The sequence below is a fragment of the Moschus berezovskii genome, chromosome 22, assembly GCF_049115385.1.
Source record: "Moschus berezovskii isolate FMDL1 chromosome 22, NW_MosBer_1.0, whole genome shotgun sequence".
Classification (NCBI taxonomy): domain Eukaryota; kingdom Metazoa; phylum Chordata; class Mammalia; order Artiodactyla; family Moschidae; genus Moschus; species Moschus berezovskii.
Window position 1 is genome coordinate 16,421,230 of NC_142481.1, and position 24,851 is coordinate 16,446,080.

The 24,851-nt window shown below is 39.8% G+C and overlaps 1 protein-coding gene and 1 pseudogene across 2 annotated transcripts in view; both read right to left on the reverse strand.

Moving 5' to 3' along the window:
• Nucleotides 1-21,501, reverse strand: part of LOC129546102 (uncharacterized) — a 57,107-nt gene extending 35,606 nt beyond the window's left edge. The window contains exons 1-4 of the mRNA XM_088829973.1: nt 21,319-21,501; nt 10,906-10,978; nt 8,102-8,228; nt 7,707-7,802 (exon numbers count right to left, since the gene is read on the reverse strand). Of these exons, the coding sequence (XP_088686099.1) occupies nt 7,707-7,802; nt 8,102-8,228; nt 10,906-10,914 (232 nt within the window). The 5' untranslated portion in view covers nt 10,915-10,978; nt 21,319-21,501. The remainder of the gene's footprint in view (nt 1-7,706; nt 7,803-8,101; nt 8,229-10,905; nt 10,979-21,318) is intronic.
• LOC148774361 (large ribosomal subunit protein eL43 pseudogene) lies at nt 16,373-17,015 on the reverse strand (annotated as a pseudogene). Its single transcript, XR_016035971.1, has 2 exons — nt 16,688-17,015; nt 16,373-16,397 (listed from the first exon to the last, which is right to left on the reverse strand). The product of XR_016035971.1 is annotated as a large ribosomal subunit protein eL43 pseudogene (transcript).
• Nucleotides 21,502-24,851: the final 3,350 nt, after the last annotated feature.

Consider the following 24,851-nt stretch of genomic DNA (forward strand, 5'->3'; position numbering starts at 1 on the left):
ATTCCCAGAGTTGAAGAAAACTTAGTAATCAGATGGTTCCTTTCTGCACTGAGCAGAATTTAGGAGGAAAGAGTTTTATCTAGATATATCTTGGTAGAATTTCCAAGGTTCAAAGAAAAAGAAAACTCCATATAAGTAATAACCCAATGAATCAGGTTGTATTCTACTCACGTGTTTGTGTTTGGTGTTGTCCCAACAGTTCTATAAAGTTTTAAATGAGTTACTGTAAGGTCGGACCCTGGTGGCCTTCTTGGATTCCCCTTCCCGGTGGCTATCTTGGCTCCTTGTTCCCCTCTCCATCCCCCGCCGGAAGGAAAAAGTCCCGCCAAACTGCTGAGGAATTTCTGACGTAATAACCCTCTAATAACCCTCTGCGGAGATCTATCCCCCGCTTCCTGACCTCCAGAGTGACTAACCGGGTCTAGCTGACCACTCACAATCTCACATTCCCGAGCTTTACCTTATCTTAGGCCTGTCCAGGTTATATGATACCACTTCCTGCCCCGAAGGCATAAAAATCCGCACCCTGCCTTTGTTCGGGGCAGAACTCCTCGTGGCCATTCTTGCAGTCAGTGGGTTCTGTCCGGGAGTGCACTGTCAATAAAGCCTGTTACTTTCCCTTGGTGTCTGGGTTATTTCCTTACAGCTTGAGACGCCCATTTCTGCGACCTTACAGTTACCAGTGTTGATGTTATCAGATTTAATACAGAAATCTGGATTTCTGGCTTTTCTTGAAGGACCAGATTATCGGGCAGCATTAGGCCTCATTCTTATATGACGGCTGTCTCCTAGACTTAACAAGTGCTCACTCCTTTGAGACAGGGTACGGACTCCCTCTCATTATCTCCTAGTTCCACATGGATGCTAGGCCAGTTTCAGTTTCCCTGTACACCTGCAACATTGCTTTTCTTAATTTTTCTTTCATTCCTGAAACGTTTTTGCTGGCTATGGAAGTCTGGGTTGACAGTTCTTTAGCAAACAAAATACTGTTGCACTTTTGCCAATGTCCATGGTTTATAAAAAGAAATCCAGTTGTTCCACTCTGTTTCCCTAAAAGCAATGCATTATTCTTACGGTTCTTTCATTTTCTATGGTCCTTTTGGGACTTCAGTCATATAAATATGAAAACTCTGCTGTTATCCCACATGTCCCTGAGTCATTCTTTTTCCTTTTTTTCTGGCAGCACTGTGCTGCTTGTGGAATGGTAGTTCCCTAACCAGGGATTGAACCTGGGCCCTCAGCAGTGAGAGCACCTATTCCCAGCTACTGGATTGCCAAGGAATTCCCCTTGAGTCATTCTTTTTAAGTTTTTGATCTTTTTTTCTGTTATTCATATTGGTCTTCCTTCAAGTTCACTAATTTTCCTCTGTTATCTCCATTCTCCCTGAGTCTATCCAGTAAATTTCAAAATTTTAGGCCACTGTATTTTTCAGTTGTAAAATTTTCATTTTATTTAATCTTTATTATTTATTTATTCATTCATTTTATTTTTCATTATATTTATTTTTGGCTGTGCTGGCTCTTTGTTGTTGCTCATGAGCTTTCTCTAGTTGCGGTTGTGAGGGCTTCTCATTGCGATGGCTTCTCCTGTTGCAGCACAAAGGCGCGTGGCCTCCAGAGGGCAGGCTTATCAGTTGTGGCACATGGGCTCAGTTGTCCCGAGGCATGTGGGATCTTCCTGGATCACGGATCTAACTGGTGTCACATATACTGCAAGGTAGATTCTTAACCTCCACAGCCAGGAAGCCCTATATTTCCTTAAATGTTATCTTTTTTTTTTTTTTTTTTTGCTATTGAGTTATATGGATTCTCTCTATATATTTTAGATATTAACTCCTTGTTAGATGCATGATTTGCAAATATTTTCTCTCATTCAGTAGGCTGCCTTTTCATTTTGCTTATTGCTTCCTTTTCCATACAGATTTTTAATTTGATGTCATCCTATTTATTTTTGCTTTTGTTGTCTTGGCATTGGTGTCATATCCAAAAACTACAAGATTGATGTCAAGGAGCTTTCCCTCTGTTTTCTAGAAGTTTTATGGCTTCAGGTCTCGTATTCAAGTCTTTAATACATATTTAGTTATTTCTGTGTAAGGTGTAACACAGTAGTCCAGTTTTTTCAACAGTACTTACTGAAGAGACAGTCCTTTTGCCCATGGTATATTTGTAAAGCAGTTATCCTCCAAATAAAAAAAAGTTAAAAAAAAATAAACCTGACTGTGATCTCTGAAAAAAAAATACCTTTCGCAATAAATCTTCCCCTAAAATGTTCAAAGTAAAGTGACAATTGATAGACTGAAAAAAAAAAAAAGAGTAAGCTGAGACCCAGCAATTATATATATTCTTAGGCATACTTCCTAGCCAATATCTTATGTATGCAAATTTAGGTATTTACATATTATTATCTTAGAATTTTATGTTAATTATGTGATACATATATCCTGTTGTACATGTACTATATCTTATAAATATACTATTTTTTAATAAAAAACTTAGTGGATAAATTGAAGAGTCAAAAGGTCATAACTGAAGAATATATTAGTGAATCGATGCAAGGAATTCTTTTTTTGTGTGCTCATCTTTGCATTTTTTTACATTTTGATTTTATTGTATAGTTGATTTACAATGTTAATTTCAGGTGTACAGCAAAGTGACTCAGCAAAATGTATACATAGATGTATGTATTCATTCTTTTTTAGATTCTTTTCTTATATAGGTTGTCACATAATACCCAGTAGAATTCCCTGCGCTACACAGTAGGTCCTTGTTGGTTATCTATCTTATGTAGAGTAGAATCAAAGTAAGGAATTCTATGTAAAGGCCGCATAAATAGAAAAAGAGAGGAAGAATTTAAAACATCAGAGATGATCCAGATGTTTTATTGTCTGTTTAACAGGCGCTCAAGAGAGAAAAGAGGAAATAGTAGCAAGGTAATGTTTAAAGAGATGACTGCCAAGGATTTCCTCTCACCAGAAAAAGATATAAATTCTTGGATTTAAAAATACAACCTGAAACAAAATATGGAGAAATAAAGGTAACCACACCTGAATGTATTACAGGAAAAATTTAGCCCCTTAGAGGAAAAGTTTATAAAGGAAAAACAATCAGACATTAAGAAGGAAACATAAAAGAGGATCTTCACAATAATCAAAATTTTCTTAAACAGAACAAAAAGTACAGATAGTGTGATTCTGTTTACATATTATAAAATCAGATTCAAAAATAGGCCAAGGAAGAATTTCCTACATAAGACCAAATAAGTGTGAAGCCCAAAACAGAAGACTGATAAATCTGACCAAAATTAAGAACTTCTGTTCACAAAAAGAAACCATAAAGAGTACTAAAAGATAACTTAGAGTGGAAGAAGACATTAGCAATTTTGAGAACATGGAATATACTCAATAACCAAAATATATAAAGAACGCTTACACATCATTAAAAATACAGGCAATCCAATAGAAAAACATGTAAGAAAGACTTGAACAGGCAATTAGCTAAAGAAGAATTTCAAAAAACCAATAATGATATGAAAATGTCTTCAAGCTCATCAGTAAAAAGGGAAATGCAAACTAAAACCACACTGAAGTATCAGGATATATGCTCAGCAACTGATAAAAATCTAAGTTTGACAATACATTAGGAAGCATGTGCAACAACGGGAGCTCCTATATACTGCTGGTGGGACTGTAATCTAGTATAGGCATTAAAGAAAAGTGGAGAACTTCCCTGGTGGCACAGTGGATAGGAATCCACCTGCCAATGCAGGGGACATGGGTTTAATCCCTGGTCACGGAAGATTCCACATGCTGTGGAAAAGCTAAGCCCATGCGTCACAACTACTGAGCCTGCGCTCGAGGGGCCCAGGAGCTGCAGCTACTTAAGTCCATGCTTTCTAGAAGCCACTGCAATGAGAAGCCCATATAACACAATGAAAAGTAGTCCCTGCTCACCATAACTGGAGAAAGCCTGCACAAAGCAATGAAGACCCAGTATAGGCAAAAATAAATAAGAGTATTCAAACCAAACCTGAGAACTTAAAAAAAAGTTGAACACTGGACAACTAAAGATATTAAAATATAAAAAATTAAAATATATTAAACTGTCTGCTAGGCATATCTATCTCTGAAGGTACAAGTGGATAGTTGGAGCAAAGAAACAGAAAGAGGCCCTGAAATACAAAGTATTCACATAAACCAGGACTTCCAATGAACAGGCAGACCAAACAACATGACATAAGCAGGTGTTGAATAAATGGTGCTAAAATAAGCCATTAGGGGCAGGGGAGAGGGGATTGAGTTGCACTCTCAATTTATAGTTTATTGTAAAAGAACTTTAAAATGGATTTAGATGCTATTAAAAACAGCAGAGAGGCTTCCCTGGTGGCTCAGTGGTAAAGAATCTGTCTGCCAAAGCAGGAGACACAGGTCTGATCCCTGGCCCTGGAAGATCCCACAATGCTGCAGAGCAACGAAGCCTGTATGCCACAACCACTGAAACCTACAAGCCCTGGAGCCTGTGCTCTGCAACAAGAAAAGCCACTGCAATGAGAAGCCTGAGCACCGCAACCAGTGGGCAGCCCCCCTAGCCACAACTAGAGAAAAGCCCGAGCAGCAATGAAGACCCAGCATAGCCAAAAATAAATAAATAAATAAAATTATTTAAAAATATAGCAAAACAATTTTTTTTTTAAAAAGAACAAGGTATCTATGACATTTGTAGAGGTCAGTTAATTTTCTAAAATCAGAAACAGTAATAACCACAAAAGAGATGACTGCAAACACATTAGAGCATACACTTAAAGATGCTAATCCAGGGATTTCCCTGACGGTCCAGGGGTTAAACATCCACCTTGCAGTACAGGGGAAGCCAGATTTGATCCCTGTGTGAAGAAAGCTGATCGCCGAAGAACTGATGCTTTTGAACTGTGGTACTGGAGAAGACTCTTGAGAGTCCCTTGGACTGCAAGGAGATCCAACCAGTCCATTCTAAAGGAGATCAATCCTGGGTGTTCATTGGAAGGACTGATGCTAAAGCTGAAACTCCAATACTTTGACCACCTCATGTGATGAGTTGACTCACTGGAAAAGACTCTGATGCTGGGAAGGGTTGGGGGTGGGAGGAGAAGGGGACGACCGAGAATGAGCTGGCTGGATGGCATCACCGACTCTGTGGACATGATTTTGAGTGAACTCCGGGAGTTGGTGATGGACAGGTAGGCCTGGCGTGCTGTGATTCATGGGGTCGCAGAGAGTCGGACACGACTGAGTGACTGAACTGAACTGAACTGGGGAGCTAAGATCCCACATGCCACAGAGCAACTAAGCCCACATGCCAGAACTACTGAGCTGGTGTGCCATAATGGAAGATTCCACAGGATGCAACAAGATTCTGAGTGCAGCAATTAAGACTGGATGCAGCCCAATAAATAAATAAATATTTTTTTTAAAGATGCCAATCCAAATTAAAATTTATGAAGTACAAAACACCCCATGGAAATGGGTATATAATGTTTTTATTTTATAAAGTCCATAAAAATTGACTGAGGAGAATTAGAGCAGTAATGAACATGTTAAAGACAATAGCACCATAAAGGTGAAAATGTCCCCTCTCACTAGTACTCAGTAGAATGACACTAGACCAATCTGATGTACCAAGAAATCAGTGTAAAAGTTATTGGGGATGACAAAGCAGTCAAGTTATGTAAGGGAGACAATGTCCATGTTTTTTAGAATTATATATTGAGGTTATGCAAAGGTGAAGTGACAAGAGGTCTTGCATTTGAAAATACTTGAATAACAACTGGGGTAGAAGAAGCATGGGCCTCCTGGCTACTCCCCACACACAGCCAATGCATACCTGCCTGAGGCCCTTCAATGTTTGGCTTCCTCTGGAATGTCCTTCCTAGTAATCACATACAATGATTTACAGCTATACTTCTTCAGGTCTCTGACCCAATGTCACCTTAAAGTTTCTTGTACCCTGTCACATAAAATAGCATCTCCACTTCTCCACTTATTCTTTTCAGCACTTACCATTATGTACTCATTTATTTGTGTATCTCTCTCTGCAGCTGAAGGTAAACTCTGGGAATAGACATTCTGCATATTCTACTCACTGCTCTAATTTCAAGTGTTGAGAGTAGTGCTGGGCATGCAATAGGTATTCAATATACATATACTGATCTATTGACACATAAATGGATAAAGATATGATACAGACATACAATGGAATATTATGTGCAATAGGTATTCAGTATACATATACTGATCTACCGACAGATAAATGGATAAAGATATGATACATGCATACAATAGAATATTACTCAGCCATTAAAGAGAACAAAATAATGCTATTTGTAGTATCATGGATGGACCTGAGGATTATCATACCAAGTGAAGTAAGTCAGACAGAGAAAGACAAAATTTCCCATGATATTGCTTATATGTGGAATCTAAAAAAAAAAAATGATACAAATGAACTTAGATACAAAACAGAAACAGACTCACAGGCTTAGAGAATGACTTATGATTACCAGGGGAAAGGATAGGGAGGGGCGATAGACTGGGAGTTTGGGATTGACATGTACACACTGCTATATTTTAAATAGATAACCAACAAGGACCTACTACACAGCACAGGGAACTCTGCTCAATATTCTGTAATAACCTAAATGGGAAAAGAATTTGAAAAAGACTAGATACACGTAAATGTATAACTGAATCACTCTGCTATACACCTGAAACTAACACAACATTGTTAATCAACTATGCTTCAATGTAAAATAAAACTTAAAACAAAATCACATAAAACATATACTGAATGAAGGAATATGCTGTCTTGTTTTTTTTTTTCTTTTTTTCTTTATCTTTGTTAGCCCTAAGATCTCAATGGAGGCACAGATTCTTTTGTCAAGCACTCTAAACTCAATGACATGTAAGCTCAAATCTCCCTCTTATGACAGTTATATGGATCAACTCCTCTTCTACCTCTTGAGCCCCCTCTTTCTGCAGAGCTCCCTATTTTAACCTCTCTCGTGCTTCTACATTTTACGAGTTACAAACAGTAAGCTATAAACTCTGAAAATACTTATTCTTTTTTTTCTGGCAGTGCCAGTGGCTTGTGGGATCTTAGTTCCCTAAGGATTGAACCTGTGCCCCCTACAGTGGAAGTACAGAGTCCTAACCACTGGATTGCCAGAGAATTCCCACTTAAGTGTTTTTTAATCTTTCTGTAACTAGCAGAGAGTACTTCACACACATTAGAAAATCAGCAAATGTTCATTAAAAGTATGAATGAACCAATGAGTGTATCTACTGTATCTTATAAGCTTTAGAGGAAGTGAGTCTTTGGTAATGTAGAAAAAATAGTATTTGAGGAGACAGTGATACTCTTTGAAGAATAAATACAAAAGAGGATGAGAAGCTGATAAGGAAGTAGATTCAAATTATGCATAGAAAGAAGTATTATTAGAGAAGGTGGAGGAGGGCACCGGCTCGTTAGAATTGGGACAGAAACATAAGAGGAGACAAGCAGGTGGAGTGTGTTAAGTAAGGGGAAAAGGTAAGGTTATTTGAAAGGTCAGGCTGAAAAGGCTTACTTTTTGCACAACAGGCCTAAAGTTTTTAAGGGAAACTTCCCAGACTGTGTTTCAAAGGTGCAATCTCTCCATTGACTGATGGGGTCATCACCTGCCATGCCTCACTTACCTGGCCACTGGTCTCTTGTTAGTTCTCTGTCAACCAACCAGGGCTCCTTCCCTTGCTCCAAGAAGGAGATCACATCTGGTTTAGAAATAGAATGTCCTGCTTACAAAAGAAGTAAGGAGAGGTTTATGTTGAGAATGTCCCAGAATTCAAATCCAGTCCTTTCATTATTAAGAAAGAGTCAAAGGAAGATACATCAGATTTAGGAAACATAATAGAGCACTTGAAACTTTCCTCACAGCTCAGTGCAGCTTCCTCTTTCTAGCTCTACAAGATTAAAAACATTCCTCTGGGAACAGGATGTAGATAGAAACGCAAATGGTTACTTGAAAAGTAGGTGAGTACAGAGGAAGTAGACCTTCTCAGGGCAGAATCTAAATTATTACGGATGTCCTTACCCATTGAAACCAGGTTGCTGTAATTCTCCAACATCACATCTCTGTATAAATCTCTCTGATCATCATTCAGGAATTCCCACTCCTCCTGAGAGAAGTCTATGGACACATCACTGAACATCACTGACTCCTGGAACAACAACCATGTTAAATTTTTAAAAATTAGGTTTGATTAATAAAAACATGTGTTTTTGTGAAAGAAAGAGAGAAGAAAAAAAAAAAAGAAGAATTGAAAATAGCAAGCAGACAGAGTGGAACTGAATGGGATGCCTCTGGAGGACTGTAAACAAATAAACAGGACTGAATCATTATGCTACCAAGTCATTCTGTTTCCTCCAGGCAAAACCACCTGTGGATAGTTGGGCACTTCTGTTATCCAGATAAGTCTGGGAAGGTATAAAATCCAGCCAAGATGAGTTTCCCAATTCAATGAAGTAGTATATACAAACACTTTGCAAATGCTATGTTATGAACACATGTGAGTTTCTTTTCTAAAACAGCTAAGACTATAATTTCAGAATAAGGGAAAAGAGAAGACATTAAAAGCATCCAGAGGAGAGCAGGCTGCATAAAAGCCATCAAGAATCACAGAGGCAATGGGGTTCTTAAGAAAACCACTAAAAATAAGAAATGGTAAGAACAATTCTTCAACATGCTGATAAAGAAATTCTGGGGAGTTCCCTGGCAGTCGAATGGTTAAGACTCCATGCTCCCAATGCCCCCCAGAACCAGGAAGCACAGGTTCGATCCTTGGTCGGGGCACTAAATCTCACAGGCTGCCATGGCATGCCCCTCCACCCAAAAGAAAAGAAATTCTGACCTAGAATTCTATAACCAAATTGTCATTCTGTCATGACAACTGAAAAAACAAACTCCCAGACATGAAAAGACTCAAGCACAATTTCTCAGGAAACTATCAGAGGTTGTGCTCTACCAAAATCAGAGAGTAAACCAGAGAAGAGGAAGACATGAGATTCAATAAATATGTGAATTAACACAGGAAAACAGAAAAGGAAAATCCCAAGGAAAAAAGGGCAAGTCTTTGAGAAACAGGCCTAGAGAGCAACTAGACAAAATGGGAGCACGGTGAAAAAGGGAACAGGGATGGAAGTTTCCCTGTTCAAAAGGAATTGATGTGTTTGATCAGGCAGAAAACATACTGACTTGTACGTGGCAGTGATTCTGGAGATTTTGGATATAAATACATGGGCAACTAAGCAAATGAGGGGAAAAAGCAATTAACCCCAGGAAAAATGAAAGGTTGTAACAGAATAAAGCCATGATCTGGCTCAGCAGTGAGGGATATTTGCAGTTGTGACAATGTGTACACTATCAATTTAACCAAAAATTGTGATCTAATAACAGGATCAGAGGAAATGAAGGGTGCAATATATGAGTATAATGTCCTTTCCACTCTGCAGTAAGTCAAAAGATAATGAGTAAAACTGATAATCAATATTCAAGAACTGAAGGCAGCTACCTTTTGGGAGTGGAACTGGTAGTGGGGCCAGAATGAACTAGCCCTACTTTACTCATGAACATAAACAAAATAACTTTAAAAAATATTTTATCTTAGAAAATTAAATTTGCATATAATTCAAGACTGATCCATTCCAATGTCACACTATTATAAACTATATAATAAGAGTTATTTCTTGTTAAACAAATTCTTTTTATAAGCATTTTTTTTTTCACTTAATGTTCTGTAATATGGAAATAAATGACTTCTCCTTTGCTTTCGGACATTGAGGCTGGAGGTGATCTTTAAAGACCTTCCCAATGTTGGTCCAATTTTACCTAAAACCATCCATTGCTTAATGTAAATACCCTTTGTTCCTAAGCTACAGGAAACTGACAGAGCATGATCCAGCTTCACACAATGGCATTATCGAAGTCTATTTATCATGGATGGTCTCGCGGGGTGTCAGAGCTTTGTACCAACCACCAGTCATACCCCCAAACCTGAAGGGCTCATACATTAAGAGACCTTTCTGTGTATTAAGAATGACATCAAACAAAACCATCCCACAAATTTTCTTCCTGGAAAATCTAGGCCTATGGAGATGATCAGGGCTTTTCCCTATGAGGTGCCCTAATTACCCTACTTATCTCCATCCCATCAATCACTGTCAACGCAAATTAGATTAACTAATGGAAAACACATTTCTGTTCTGCCAAGATTTCTGACACAAATCTGACAGAAGATGGTGAAAGACTTATTAAATGAGATTGTAAAAGTTATTTAGAAGAAGGAACTGTGGAGGGCACTGGGTTGTTTTAGGAGGAAATAGGGGTCAGGTTCCTGAAGGGGGACCATGTTAAGCAGTGCAAAATATTTTTTTCCAAACCTGGTCTCAGTCAGATTGTTTTTATATTATGCAATTCACAGTATGTGGGAACAAATCAGGATTTATGATGAAATCCATAAGCAATTTTCTAATGGATTTTAATTTGATTAAGACTTCTTCAGAGAAACTTGGTATCTAATCCCTTAGCCCTTGAACAGTTACCTGTAACTAAGAGTATGAAGTTCTTTAACCAGATATTCTTTCCTTTTCTTAATGATTATCTAACCACTTATATTTTTCTATAAATATCTCCACCAAGAGAGAAATTTTTGAATTGGCTTACTAGAGACCTTTTCTTTAGAGCAAGAGTAAGATAACTTTGGCACTGTGTATAACTGAATTGTCTGAAGGCTGCTGTTGTTTTTCAACAGCAAAAAGCATCGTGATAAGGAAAGCAAATATTTACATGTACTAGGGGTAAAAATGACTCTATCTGAGCAAAAAGAAACAGCATCTCACCTGAGCCATAGCTTTGATATTTGCAGAAAAGGACCAGTTCTTCTCTGGGCTCCTTTTTTGGAAAAAGGCAGAGCTGGAGAAGACAAAAAGAAGTTATACAAGATGCCACTTGCCTCACAGTTCCCAGTATGATCATTTCCCCTCTGCTTACTTCACACAAACAGTGGAGGGATTAGTGAAAAGAATGGGCAAATCTCTAATTACCCCCTACTCCAGAAACCTCAGGCCTTGACTACAATAGGACAGATATGGACCACTTGATATGGCTTAGAGAATATAGCTTGTATATATACTCAGCAGATTCTTTACCAGGTGAGCCACCAGGGAAGCCCTGTATGTATACTCATATACACACAAAGATATACTTTTAAAACATTACAAATTGCAGCATATTATATACACGGTTATATTGTTGTTGTTTAGTCACTAAGTCATGTCTGATTCTTTTGTGTCCACATGGATTGTACCCCTCCAGCCTCCTCTGCCAACGGGATTTCCCAGGGAAGAATATTAGAGTGGGTTGCCATTTACTTCTCTAGGGGATCTTCTTGACCCAGGGATTGAATCTGCATCTCTTGCATTGGCAGGAGGATTCTTTACCATTGAGCCAGCAAGGAAGCCCATACACAATGTTAAACACATTGCTATTTTTACTTAAGGTATCTTGGACCAGATCCCAACTAGTACATTCAAAGATACATAATTACTTCTCTTAGCCTACATTGGATTCTATTAAATAGATACACTTTAATTTATTCAACCAATCTGCTGCCAATTATCATTTGGGTTGTTTCCTGTCTTTCACTATAACAAACAATGCTATAGTAAATATCCTTATACATATATCATTTTACCTGTATATGAATTCTGAATGATTAATTAAGCTGGTCATATGCATTTTAATTTGGATATACATCAGTCAAACCAATTTTCAGTGATCTTGGATTGTACAATCAGGTCCCAAGTCCTGACCAAGAAACATTTGATTGATAAACTAGATCCTCTAATCTTGTCTAGTTTGAGAAAACTTTCAGGGTTAATGAATCTTGACTTAAGAAAACTGTAATCCAAAAAAAGAAAACAAAGTAATTTTACAGAATTTACAGTAATTTGGGGAAGATATTAAAATCAGCATAACAACAGAAAGGAAGTAAAATCACAGAAATAACATAGAAATGGATAAATCCGTATCACTGTTGCTTTACAATAGCTTTTGACTATAAGTATAGTAATAAAATTTGTGAAAACTGTATATTCTGTCTATTTCCTTTACTAATAGAAGCCTAAACTGTTTTAGGGGGATAACTGAATTTGTGATCAATGTCTAAATGTTTAAGAAAATTTGTGTCTGTTTATAGGCTATAAGAATGTAATAAAGTGAACATTATAAAAGTATAAGCGGCAGTGAGCATTCCACTATGCAACAAGCTCCTTGATCATCAATTGTCAATAATTTCATGTAAAACTGACCACTCAGGAAATAATTTCATTGTATCATGGTATTGATTATTTAATAGCTACTTTTACCACTACCCCTAGTTACTCACTGCACTCCCCCACAGGTAAACAAATTTCAGACATGAAAACCAAAGTAATCAATAAATGCCTCTTCCTTAAAACCTGAAAGCATTCCTTTAACCTAAGTATTATTATTTACTAAGTTCTTAGGATTTTTCTCAACTGTACAGCCTATCATGTACCAGGTACTGTGCTAGACACTAAAGAATCAACAGTTATCCAGAAAGATTTGAAAAGTATTCCTTCTCCTATACTCCTCAGTCCTTCTCCTATACTCCTCACTTTTAAGTCCCCTTTTCTAGTCTGTCTTCCTGGCCTTTCCCTGATTATAAAGGGACTTCCTCAGGTGTTGTACCTGTCAAGCAGAATGGGCAGGAAACATCTCATCTCAATAGCTTCATACAATGCTTGTCACATTCCCAACGCTCTTCATCTTTTCCCCTAGGTGGTACCCTCCCCGGCTGAATTCTTCCATCTGGAGGATCTGCTCCTCTCTTTTAAAGCCAACGATCTCTGTAGCCAAGACCACAGTATGCTTGCAACACAACCACACTGAGGCAAAGAGCACTGTCAAAGGATAACACTATAGAGAAGAGTCTCACACTCTAATAAGTAGCTTAAAATTTTTGAGAATTCTGCACTCATCTAAATAATAAACCTATCTTTTAATAAATGTAATGTTTTAAATTATTTCCAGCATTATCCTGAAAATTTCCTGTATGCTAGGAACTGTACTTGTCTGTTAGTAATAGGGACCCGAAAAGCAGTTTAATTTTTCTTATATAATAAGAAAGCAGAAATAGTGACTGGCTTTGGCCCCCATGATTGTTTTAGACACAATATCTCTCATACAATTAAAGATTACCAGACATGCAAGGAGATAAAAGCAGAAAACAAGCACAACCAAAGACAATTTAGATACTGCAGTAGGCAAACCATTTAAAATATTAATAGCTACAACTAAAATGTTGAAGACAACGAAGGAAAAGACAGGCAAATGGATGGATAGGATGAAGAAACTAAACACAACTGAAATCCATATAAAAGATTCAAATAGACTATCTATTTCAACCAATTAAGAAATAAATAAGTTACTGCATGGTTTTGAGAAACCAGGATTACTGAACTCAGACAAGCCAACAAAAAATATCCACATGAAATATAAGAGAGAAAAAAAAAATAACAGAAATGAGTGTAAAAGATATATAAGACAGTTAAAAGATCACCACACATGTAAGTGGAGTCTCAGAGGAGAAAAGAGACTGGACAGGAATATTCAAATATTAATTTGAATAAATTAAAAATCCTAAAAAGAGTTTTAAGAAGCTCAACAAACAGAAGAATAATATACAAGAAGATAAACAAAACAAACACACAAAAGCAAAACCACAACTAAACAAACTGTTAGAGTCAACTGTTGAAAACCAAAGAGAAAGGAAAATAATTCTTCTCAGTACTCAGAGGAACAAAAGACCTATTACCAACAGCACGATGAATAAGAGAGGGATAATACAAATGAACAAAATCCATAATGAAAAGGGAATATGTTTACAGATGCCATTGACATTAAAAAGATAATTTGTTATTTTTGTTTAGTCCTAAGTCATGTCTGTCTCTGTGATTTCATGGACTGCAGCCCGCCAGGCTCCTCTCCATGGAATTCTCCAGGCAAGAATACTGGAGTGAGTTGCCATTCCCTTCTCCAGGGGATCTTCCTGTTCCCTGGATCAAAAAGAAAAACCATTTGAGGGACTTCTCTGATGGTCTAGTGGCTTAGACTATCTGCCCAATGCAGGGGGCCCAGGTCCAATCCCTGGTCAGAGAACTAGATCCCACATGCCATAACTAAGACCTGGCACAATCAAATATTTTTTTAAAAAACTATCTGTTACTTACTAATTAAAAGGGGGAAAACAGTAATTTTACAAGGGAGAGATCACTCTAACCAAGTAACCTAACACTACTAGTAATGAGCTATCATATAGCTTGATATGACACATTGAGAAGAAATTATTTCTGTGATCTTTTTGCCAAAAAGGCATAGTCTAAATTTAGCCAAGAGGAAACAGCGGACAAATTCAAATTTAAAGACATTCAAAAAATAGGCCAAAGTACTAAACAGACACTTCTGCAAAGAAACACACAGATGGCTAACAAATACATGAAAAGATGCTCAACATCACTCATCATCAGAAAAATGCAAATCAAAACCACAATGAGGTACCATCTCACGCCAGTCAGAATGGCTACCATCCAAAAGTCTACAAATAATAAATTCTGGAGAGGGTGTGGAGAAAAAGGAACCCTCTTACACTGAGGGTGGGAATGCAAACTAGTACATCCACTATGGAGAACAGTGTGGAGAGTCCTTAAAAACCTGGAAATAGAACTGCCATGTGACCCTCAATCCCACTGCTGGGCATACACACCGAGGAAACCAGAATTGAAATTCGAGACACGTGTACCCCAAAGTCATTGCAGCACTGTTTACAACAGCCAGGACATGGAAGCAACCTAAATATCCATCGGCAGACAAATGGATAAGAAAGTTGTGGTACATATACACAATGGAATATTACTCAGCCATTAAAAAGAATGAATTTGAATCAGTTCTAATGAGGTGGATGAAACTGGAGCCTATTATACAAAGTGAAGTAAGTCAGAAAGAAAAACACCAATACAGTATACTAACGCATATATATGGAATTTAGAAAGATGGTAATGATGACCCTGTATGCGAGACAGCAAAAAAGACACAGATGTAAAGAACAGTCTTTTGGACTCTGTGGGAGAAGGTGAGGGTGGGATGATTTGAGAGGGTAGCGTTGAGACATGTATATTATCATATGTGAAGCAGATCGCCAGTCCAGGTTCGATGCATGATACAGGGTGCTCAGGGCTGGTGCACTGGGATGACCCAGAGGGATGGGATGGGATGGGAAGGGAGGTGGGAGGGGGGTTCTGGATGGGGAACACATGTGCGCCTGTGGCTGATTCATGTTGATGTTTGACAAAAAACACTACAATATTGTAAAGTAATTAGCCTCCAATTAAAATAAATAATTAAAAAAAAAGACATTCAACAAAATAGCCAGTGTTCTTCAAAAGTGTCACGGTCATAAAAGATAAAAAGGACTAAAGAACTTTGTCAGACGGGAGGAATACTAATAAAACGAGACAACTAAATCAATCTGGGCATTTAGATAGGATTCTTTAACAGAGCAGGGCACTGATAATACAATTAGCAAAATTTAAATAAAGTCTGTAAATTAGCAAAAGTCGTGTACCAGGGTAAATCTCCTGGTTCTCCTAATTGTACTGTGAACACTTGAGTGAAGAGTGTACTGGAATCCTTTGCCTTATGCTTACAATATAAAAATAAAAAGTTTCTTAAAAGTGAAAAAAATTAAAAGGACAAGAGGACACTTTTAAAAACTGGATATCTGAATGGCTAATAAAAATAGGAAAAGGTGCTAAACAGCGTAACACATCAGGGAAATGCAAATGAAAAACTGTGATGAAACGCTGCTATATATCCACCAAAATAGTTAAAATAAAAGATCGATAATTTCAAATAACAGACATGACGTAGAGCAACTGAAACTCTCATACATTACTGGATGGAGTGTAAATTGGTACAATATAAGATACTGGTAGTATCAATTAAACATATGCCTGCCTAATAATCTAGGATTTCCCTGATGGCTCAGAGGGTAAATAATCTGCCTGCAATGTGGGAGACTTGGGTCAGGGAGATTCCCTTGGAGAAGGGAATGGCTACCCACACCATTATTCTTGCCTGAAGATATTCCATGCACAGAGGAGGCTGGAGGGCTACAGTCCATGGGGGTCGCTCAATAATTTAGCTCCTAATTCCACTCCTAAATATTTACTCAAGAGAAGAGCATTTATTTATTTATTTTTAAAATTTTGCTACGTAAATTAACCCATTTAGTATAGGCTAGCAACATTATCTACGGAGAAGGCAATGGCAAGTCACTCCAGTACTCTTGCCTAGAAAATCCCATGGATGGAGGAGCCTGGTAGGCTGCAGTCCATGGGGTTGCTATGGGTCGGACACGACTGAGCAACTTCACTTTCACTTTTCACTTTCACACTTTGGAGAAGGAAATGGCAACCCACTCCAGTGTTCTTGCCCGGAGAATCCCAGGGACGGGGGAGCCAGGTGGGCTTCCGTCTATGGGGTCACACAGAGTCGGACACGACTGAAGTGACTTAGCAGCAGCAACAGCAGAAACATTACCAAATGGTGGTGCTTCTACTGGTCCTTCAATTCCTTCAGTCTTCTGATGGCAGACTTTACTGTGACAGCAGAAGTGGTGTTGTAGGTCCCGGCACCACCAGCTACTGTTTTCATGCAGGAACCACAGTGCCAAATGCCCACAGCTCTTCTCTTCATCTTGGTTTTGCCACAGAAGGAGCACGTATACTTGGCGTGCTGGCTGATTTCAATTTTCTTCACCATTTTCCTGAGGGAGGCACCATAACGGGTCCCGTATTTGCCCACGATTCCGACCTTCTTGGTGCGTTTCACCATGTTAACGCAACCTAGATCTGAGCCCAAGAGTGCATTTATTTATTTTAATGATTATCTAGTTAGCTTGGTTTGTGCTGGATCTTTGCTTCTACGCAGGCTTTTCTCTATTTGCAGCAAGTGGGAGCTACAGTCTAGTTGCAGCGCACAGTCTTATAGCAATGGCTTTCCTTGCTGCTGAGCACAGCTCTAGGGTGCTTGGGCTTCAGTATTTGCAGTACATAGGGTCAGTAGTTGTGTGCCACGGTCTAGAGCACAGGCTCTATACTTGTGGCTTCGTAGCCCTCTGGCATGTGGGATCCTCCTGGTTGTTCTTTAGTTATTCAGTCATGTCTGACTCTTTGTGACTCCATGGACTGTAGCCCTCTAGGCTCCTCTGTCCATGGGATTTCCCAAGACAAGAATATTGAAGTAGGTTGCCATTTCCTTCTCCAGGGGATCTTTCCACCCAGGGGTTGAAACTGATCTCCTGCATTGCAGGCAAATTCTTTACCACTGGGCCAACAGGGAAGCCCTGAGAACAGCATTTATGTTCATCAAAACCACAGAAGAATGGTCATAGCAGTAACACAATTTGTAATAGTCACATACTGGAAACTATTAAATGTCCCTGAACAGTGTAATCAGGGACAAAAATAGGAAGTCAAGAAATACCGGGAGTACAGGCAAATTTGGCCTTGAAGTGCAAAATGAAGCAGGGCAAAGGCTAAGAGTTTTGCCAAGAGAATGCCCTGGTCATAGGAAACACCCTCTTCCAACAACACGTAAGACGACTCTACACATGGATATCACCAGATGGTCAATACCGAAATCAGACTGATTATTTTCTTTGCAGCCAAAGATGGAGAAGTTCTATACAGTTAGCAAAAACAAGACCAGGAGCTGACTGTGGCTCAGATCATGAACTCCTTATTGCAAAATTCAGACTTAAATTGAAGAAATTAGGGAAAACCACTAGACCATTCAGGTATGACCTAAATCAAATCCCTTACAATAATACAGTGGAAGTGACAAATAGATTCAAAGGATTAGATTTGACAGAGTGCTTGAAGAACTATGGACGGAGGTTCATGACATCATACAGGAGGCAGTGATCAACCATCCCCCCAAAAAAAGAAATGCAAAAAGGCAAAATGGCTGTTGGAGGAGGCCTTACAAATAGCTGAGAAAAGAAGAGAAGCAAAAAGCAAAGGAGAAAAGAAAAAATATACCCATCTGAATGCAGAGTTCTAAAGAACAGCAGGAACTTATCTGCTTCCTCAGTGATCAATGCAAAGAAATAGAGAAAAACAATAGAATGGGAAAGATTAGAGATCTCTTCAAGAAAATCAGAGATACCAAGGGGACATTTCATGCAAAGATGGTACTAAAGGACAGAAAAGGTATGGACCTAACAGAAGTAGAAGATATTAAGAAGAGGTAACAAGAATACACAGAAGAACCATATAAAAAAAGATCTTAACAACCCAGATAACCACGATGGTGTGTTCACTCACCTAGAGCCAGACATCCTAGAGTGTGACGTCAAATGGGCCTTAGGAACCATCACTACGAACAAAGCTAGTGGAGGTGATGGAATTCCAGCTGAGCTGTTGCAAATCCTAAAAGATGATTCTGTGAACTCAATATGCCAGCAAATTGGGAAAACTCAGCAGTGGCCCCAGGACTGGAAAAGGTCAGTTTTCATTCCAACCCCAAAGAAAGGCAATGCCAAATAAAGTTCAAACTACTGCATAATTTCACTCATCTCATATGCTAGCATATTAATGCTCAAAATTCTCCAAGCGAGGATTCAACAGTACGTAAATTGAGAACTTCCAGATGCTCAAGCTGGATTTCGAAAAGGCAGAGGAACCAGAGATCAAATTGCCAACACCCACTGGATCACAAAAAAAAGCAAGAGAGTTCCAGAAAAACATCTATCTCTGCTTTATTGACTATACCAAAGTCGTTGACTGTGTGGATAACAACAAACTGTGGAAAATTCTTCATGAGATGGGAATACCAGACCACCTTACCTGCCTCCTGAGAAATCTGTATGCAAGTCAAGAAGGAACAGTTAGAACCAGACATGGAACAACGGACTGGTTCCAAATTGGGAAAGGGGTTCATCAAGGCTGTATATTGTCACCCTGCTTATTTAACTTATATGTAGAGTACATCATGCAAAATGCCAGGCTGGATGAAGCACAAGCTAGAATCAAGACTGCCAGAAGAAATATCAATAACCTTATATATACAGATGACATCACTCTTATGGCAGAAAGTGAAGAGGAACTAAAGAGCCTCTTGATCAAAGTGAAAGAAGAGAGTGAAAAAGCTGGCTTAAAACTCAACATTCAAAATACTAAGATCATGGCATCTGGTCCCATCAATTCATGGCAAATAGATGGGGAAACAACAGAAACAGTGACAGACTTTCTTTTCTTCAGCTCCAAATCACTGCAGATGGTGACTGCAGCCATGAAATTAAAAGACTTTTGCTCCTTGGAAGAAAAGCTATAACAAACCTAGACAGCATTTTAAAAAGCAGATACATTACTTTGCTGACAAAGGTCCGTCTAACCAAAGCTATGATGTTTCCAGTAGTCATGTATGGATATGAGAGTTGGACCATAAAGAAAGCTGAGTGCCGAAGAATTGATGTTTTTGAACTGTGGTGTTGAAGAAAAGACTCTTGAGAATCCCTTGGACTGCAACGAGATCAAACCAGTCAATTCTAAAGGAAATCAGTCCTGAATATTCATTGGAAGGACTGATGCTGAAGCTGAAGCTCCAATACTTTGGCCACCTGATGTGAAAAACTGACTCACTGGAAAAGACCCTGATGCTGGGAAAGACTGAAGGCAGGAGGAGAAGGGGATGACAAGGGATGAGATGGTTGGATGGCATCACCGACTCGATGGACAAGAGTTTGAGCAGGCTCTGGGAGTTGGTCACAGACAGGGAAGCCTGGCGTCCTGCAGTCCATGGGGTCACAAAGAGTCAGACACGACTGAGTAACTGAACTGAACAGTGGATTCAATAAATTGTAATATACCCCCAAATGTAATGAGAACTAAGCACAATTACACTCAACAACATAGATGAGTTTCATAGACATAATGTGGAACAAAAGAAACCAGACACAAAGAAATACATGGTATGTAATTCCATTTATATGTGAAATTCATGAATGGATCAAATTAATTAATGGTTATAGAATTCTGAATACTGATGTTGGGAGAGGAATATCTGAGAAGGGCATGAGGGAATCTTCTGGGGTGCTGGCAAAATTCTTTATGATGATCTAGGAAACTATTTTACGGCCATATACTTAAGATTTGTGCACTTTACTGTATATATGCTATATATCATAAAAATGGTTTTAAAAAACTATCAGAACCATCTTTTGGTAGGGACATGGAGCAATGAGATGTCTGAAACATTGATGTAAAGTATAAACATGGCACCTACTTGGCACTACTGGGAAATATCTTGGCACTGTTGGGAAAGTGGAAGATACATGACCTAGCACTCCTAGAACTCCATTGGTAGGTACACTCATGCATGGTAACCTATGTAAAAGAATGTTCATGGCAGCAGTCTATAAAGTAAAAAAACTAGAAATAGCGCAGATGTCCATCATTACTAGAAGCGATGAATAATAGTAGTTTACTTTAATTGATGGAATATAGCAAAGAAAACAAATGAACAACTATTAAAATATAATATGGATAATTCTAAAAAACACAGTTGTACAAATAAAGTAAGAGATAAAAGACAGTATGGGGAATTCATATAAAGTTTAAAAACAGGGAAAACTACTGTATAAAGCTTAAAGAGATATATATATACATAAGTGAAAAAACTTCATACAATTTTCCAGCCACACAAACATAATCACACAAATTTAAACCATCAGGGTGTCATACAGCTAGAGATAACCCACAACCCAAACACAGGGCCGCATACCCAGGGTCACACACCGGCACTGTCACGGGCACTGCATACCTGCACATGGCCATACAGTCACAATCACACTTACCACAGATAAAATCACACAGTATCCACAGATACCCCCACGTATACTCTGCAGCCCACAGTCGCACAATCACACTCCTCTAGAGGGACAAACGCTATCACATTAACCGAGTCAAACGCTACTCACACCCCCACATACAACGCACATCACCAGGACGCATCCCGTCACATCGGCACAGTCACAGGTTCTCAGACAGTTAAGCAAACGGTTATCACTGGAACCTCACACACGCTCACTACCGGAAGAGCCAGACACCATCACGTGGTCATTCATCACATACACTAACGCAAACACAATCACACAATTTTCAACTCACCTCTTCAGCGAGCGGTACAAGGCCTAAGCTCCGCTCCGCCCTCTTCTCTGGTTCCCCACCTCAGGTCGCCCAAGCTTTCTAAGACGCTGAACCTTCTACAACAAGGTAACACTAGCTGGTGCGGACCTGAGGGTCCCGCCAGCGCGTGACTTTGAGGCTGAACTCACGCGAGAATCACGTTCTTGCCGAGGAGTCCTCTGGGAAGTGTAGTCAGAGACATCCCTGTGGTTAACAAGATGGCTACCGGTCAACCTGACTTCTATCAGAGATCAGCTGCCGCCTCGCCTATAGGGTTGCATCCCCCTCATCAAACCGCCCACCGGAGGCCTCACAGAGCCTGGCTCAGCCTCGGGCCGTGACTCCCAAGAAAGCCGACTGTGAAACGTTTAAAAATGGACTTTCCTATTATTCCCGGGAGTTGAACAGGCTTTGGAAGAAAAGAACTAGACCGCAAGCGGGGAGAAATCGCACAGCCGAGCCTTCTGGGAAATGTAGTTAGGGAGCAGGAAAAGCGAGCGGTGGATGGACCGTTTGAAATTGGTCTTAGCCTAAGCCTGGCCGCACCGCGGAGACTTCTGGGAGTGTCACTACCCCAAGGCGTGCGTAGGCTTCCTGGGTCGCCGTTTTGGCCTTTGTTCGGCCGTGAGTTTGGTTTAGGGGTTCCTCAGTGTAGAGGCGGAGAAGGCAATGGCAAGCCACTCCAGTACTCTTGCCTAGAAAATCCCATGGATAGAGGAGCCTGGTAGGCTGCAGTCCGTGGGGTCGCTAAGGGTCGGACACGACTGAGCGACTTCCCTTTCACCCATTGGAGAAGGAAATGGCAACCCACTTCAGTGTTCTTGCCTGGAGAATCCCAGGGAAAGGGGAGCCTGGTGGGCTTCCATCTATGGGGTCACACAGAGTCGGACACGACTGAAGTGACTTAGCAGCAGTGTAGAGGAATTGTGGGACCTGAACTTGTGGACTCAAAACTAGTCTGGGAGGCCGAAGGGAAGGGGTACCGGGAATCTGCAACGCGATTGGGGAGGCTGAAGGCGGAGGAATCCTAAACGTGAAATGGGGAGGTATTTCTGCTGCTGGGAAGAGGGCTGATGTTATTCTGTGCTGCTGCTAAGTCACTTCAGTCGTGTCCGACTCTGTGTGACCCCATAGACGGAAGCCCACCAGGCTCCCCCGTCCCTGGGATTCTCCAGGCAAGAACACTGGAGTGGGTTGCCATTTCCTTCTCCAATGTGTGAAAGTGAAGTAGCTCAGTCGTGTCCGATCCTTAGCGACCCCACGGACTGCAGCCTACCAGGCTGCTCCATCCATGGGGTTTTCTAGGCAAGAGTACTGGAGTGGCTTGCCATTGCCTTCTCCGTATTCTGTGCTACTTAACTGATTTCTGTGTGGTTCGGGAGTGAGGAGAAGGGGAGGCGGTGAAGCCAGCTCTTCAGGAGGCAAGTAATGAAAACTCGGGGGTGTATGACAGTGTGTGGTGATAGTCGGGAGAGGGAGAACTGGATTCAGGATTTTGTGTGTCTATGTAACTGATAATTTCATTGAGTATCACCGTATGTATGATTGTATCTTGGAAAATAATCTCTGAGCCTCAATTGCAATAACGGTAACAAGAAGGGTAAATTTTCCTTGAAGTATTTTTGTTAAGGTTTGATGGAACAAAGGTTACATTACTGAGCTAATAAATGATTTAAAGCTTGACTTTCTTGTAAAACCAGAAGTATCGATTATGGGTAAGAAATAAAAGCGCTTTCTTTAGAAAGTCGGTTTGAAAGGGACTTTTTCCTTTCTTCTTTTTAAGTAGGGTGTTTCTTCTCGCTTACAGCCCAGACCCTGGGGTCATAGCCGTTCAATCTTGTGTTCTTTTAATGTCCTCTGGGAGAGATGCATTTTTAAAGAGCTGATTTGTGAAGTGTTGGACTAAGAAATAAAATTTGATGGGCCGTATCGGCCATTGAAAACAGCAGTGCAGTGAACTGTTGTTCAGTGGCTAAGTCCTGTTCGGCTCTGCGACCTCATGGACTGCAGCACACTAGCCTCCTCTCTCTTTCACCATCTCCTGGAATTTGCTCAAAGTATTCTCAATTTTTGGGAGGAGTTTGAGAAATATCGGCATTATTTCTTTAAATGTTTGATAGAATTTGCCAGGAATCTTTTCTCTATTTTTCTTTATCTAGCTCAAGTTTTATCAATTTTGCTTTTTTTTTTGAAAAACCAGCTCTTGATTTTGTTGATTTCCCCCTCTCCTTTGTTTTGAGGGGGGTTCTCTATTTACTCTGCCTTTATTATAATTTCCTTCTTCCAGGGCTTAATTTGTTCTTCTAATTTCTGGAGTTGTGAAGTTATTTATTTGAAACTCCTGTCTTTCTGTGAAAGACACCTATTTGCTCATCTTAAAAGCTGTGGCCTGGGACTTCCCTAGTAGTCCAGTGGTTAAGACTTTGCAGTCCCAATGCATGGGGTGCGGGTCCTGGTCAGGGAATTAAGATCCCACATGAAGGGAAAAAGAGTAAGAGAATATCATTGTAATATCCCTACCTTTTTCATCTTTTAAAATATAAAGATAGGATAAAGTTATTTTAAGAAAAACTAAAAGATCCCACATGTTGCACAGTGCGGCCTAAGGAAAAAAAAAAAGCTGTGGCCTCAGGGGCATGCTTCACATTTAACACATATCCAGAGGGTAACTGCAACTCTCCCTAGAGACTAGTCACCAGGTGGCCCCATCTTTATGCTCTCCCTCTGCCTCTGCACGGTTTGCTGGAGTCTTCATGAAAGGAGCTTGTGCAAAAGTCTGACAGCCTGGGATGGGGGCTGCTGACCAGAGGACACAGTCCTTATAGCCTGACTCTGGTGGCCAGTGGGGCTTGTGTTCATGGGTTCAATGGCACAGTAGCAAAAACAACAGTTCTTAACTGGCTGTTACTTCAGGGGTTATTAGTACAGAGGGAGCAGACAGAAACACCCATCTTTCCTAGTCTTCCCCCAAAAGAGGTGTATTTGTATCCTTTAAAATCTGCTGTCTGACTGACTTCTTTAAGATGATAGAAAGGGTGCTAATTAGTAACAGGAAAACATATGAAAGTATAAATCTCACTGGTAAAGGTAAATATTTAGTTAAATTCAGAATGGTGTTATAATGGTGGTGGGTTGATCACTTATAAATCTAGCATGAAGGTTAAAAGACAAAATTAGTCTGCTGCCAAGCCCTGGGAGAACAGCCACAGTGATTCTTCACGAGACAGTTAAGAAGTTTCTTAGCTCACTATAACCTTGTGGATCTCGTGGACATTGTCTTTCAGAGATAGATATTTTGGGGGCCTGTCTCCCAGCTAGGATTCTTAAAAGTTAGGTGCCAAATACATGGTCCAAATCCTTTACTCCTCGGGGAAAAGCTGGGAGTCGGGTTCTCTCCTGATTGATGAGTCGCAGTGCCAGGGTTGGGGTTTATGGCAAGTTTGTCTCAGACTTTACTACCTGTTTCACTGTGGATTTTTTCTTTTTCCTGATAAGTAGGGGTCACTCAGCTACTT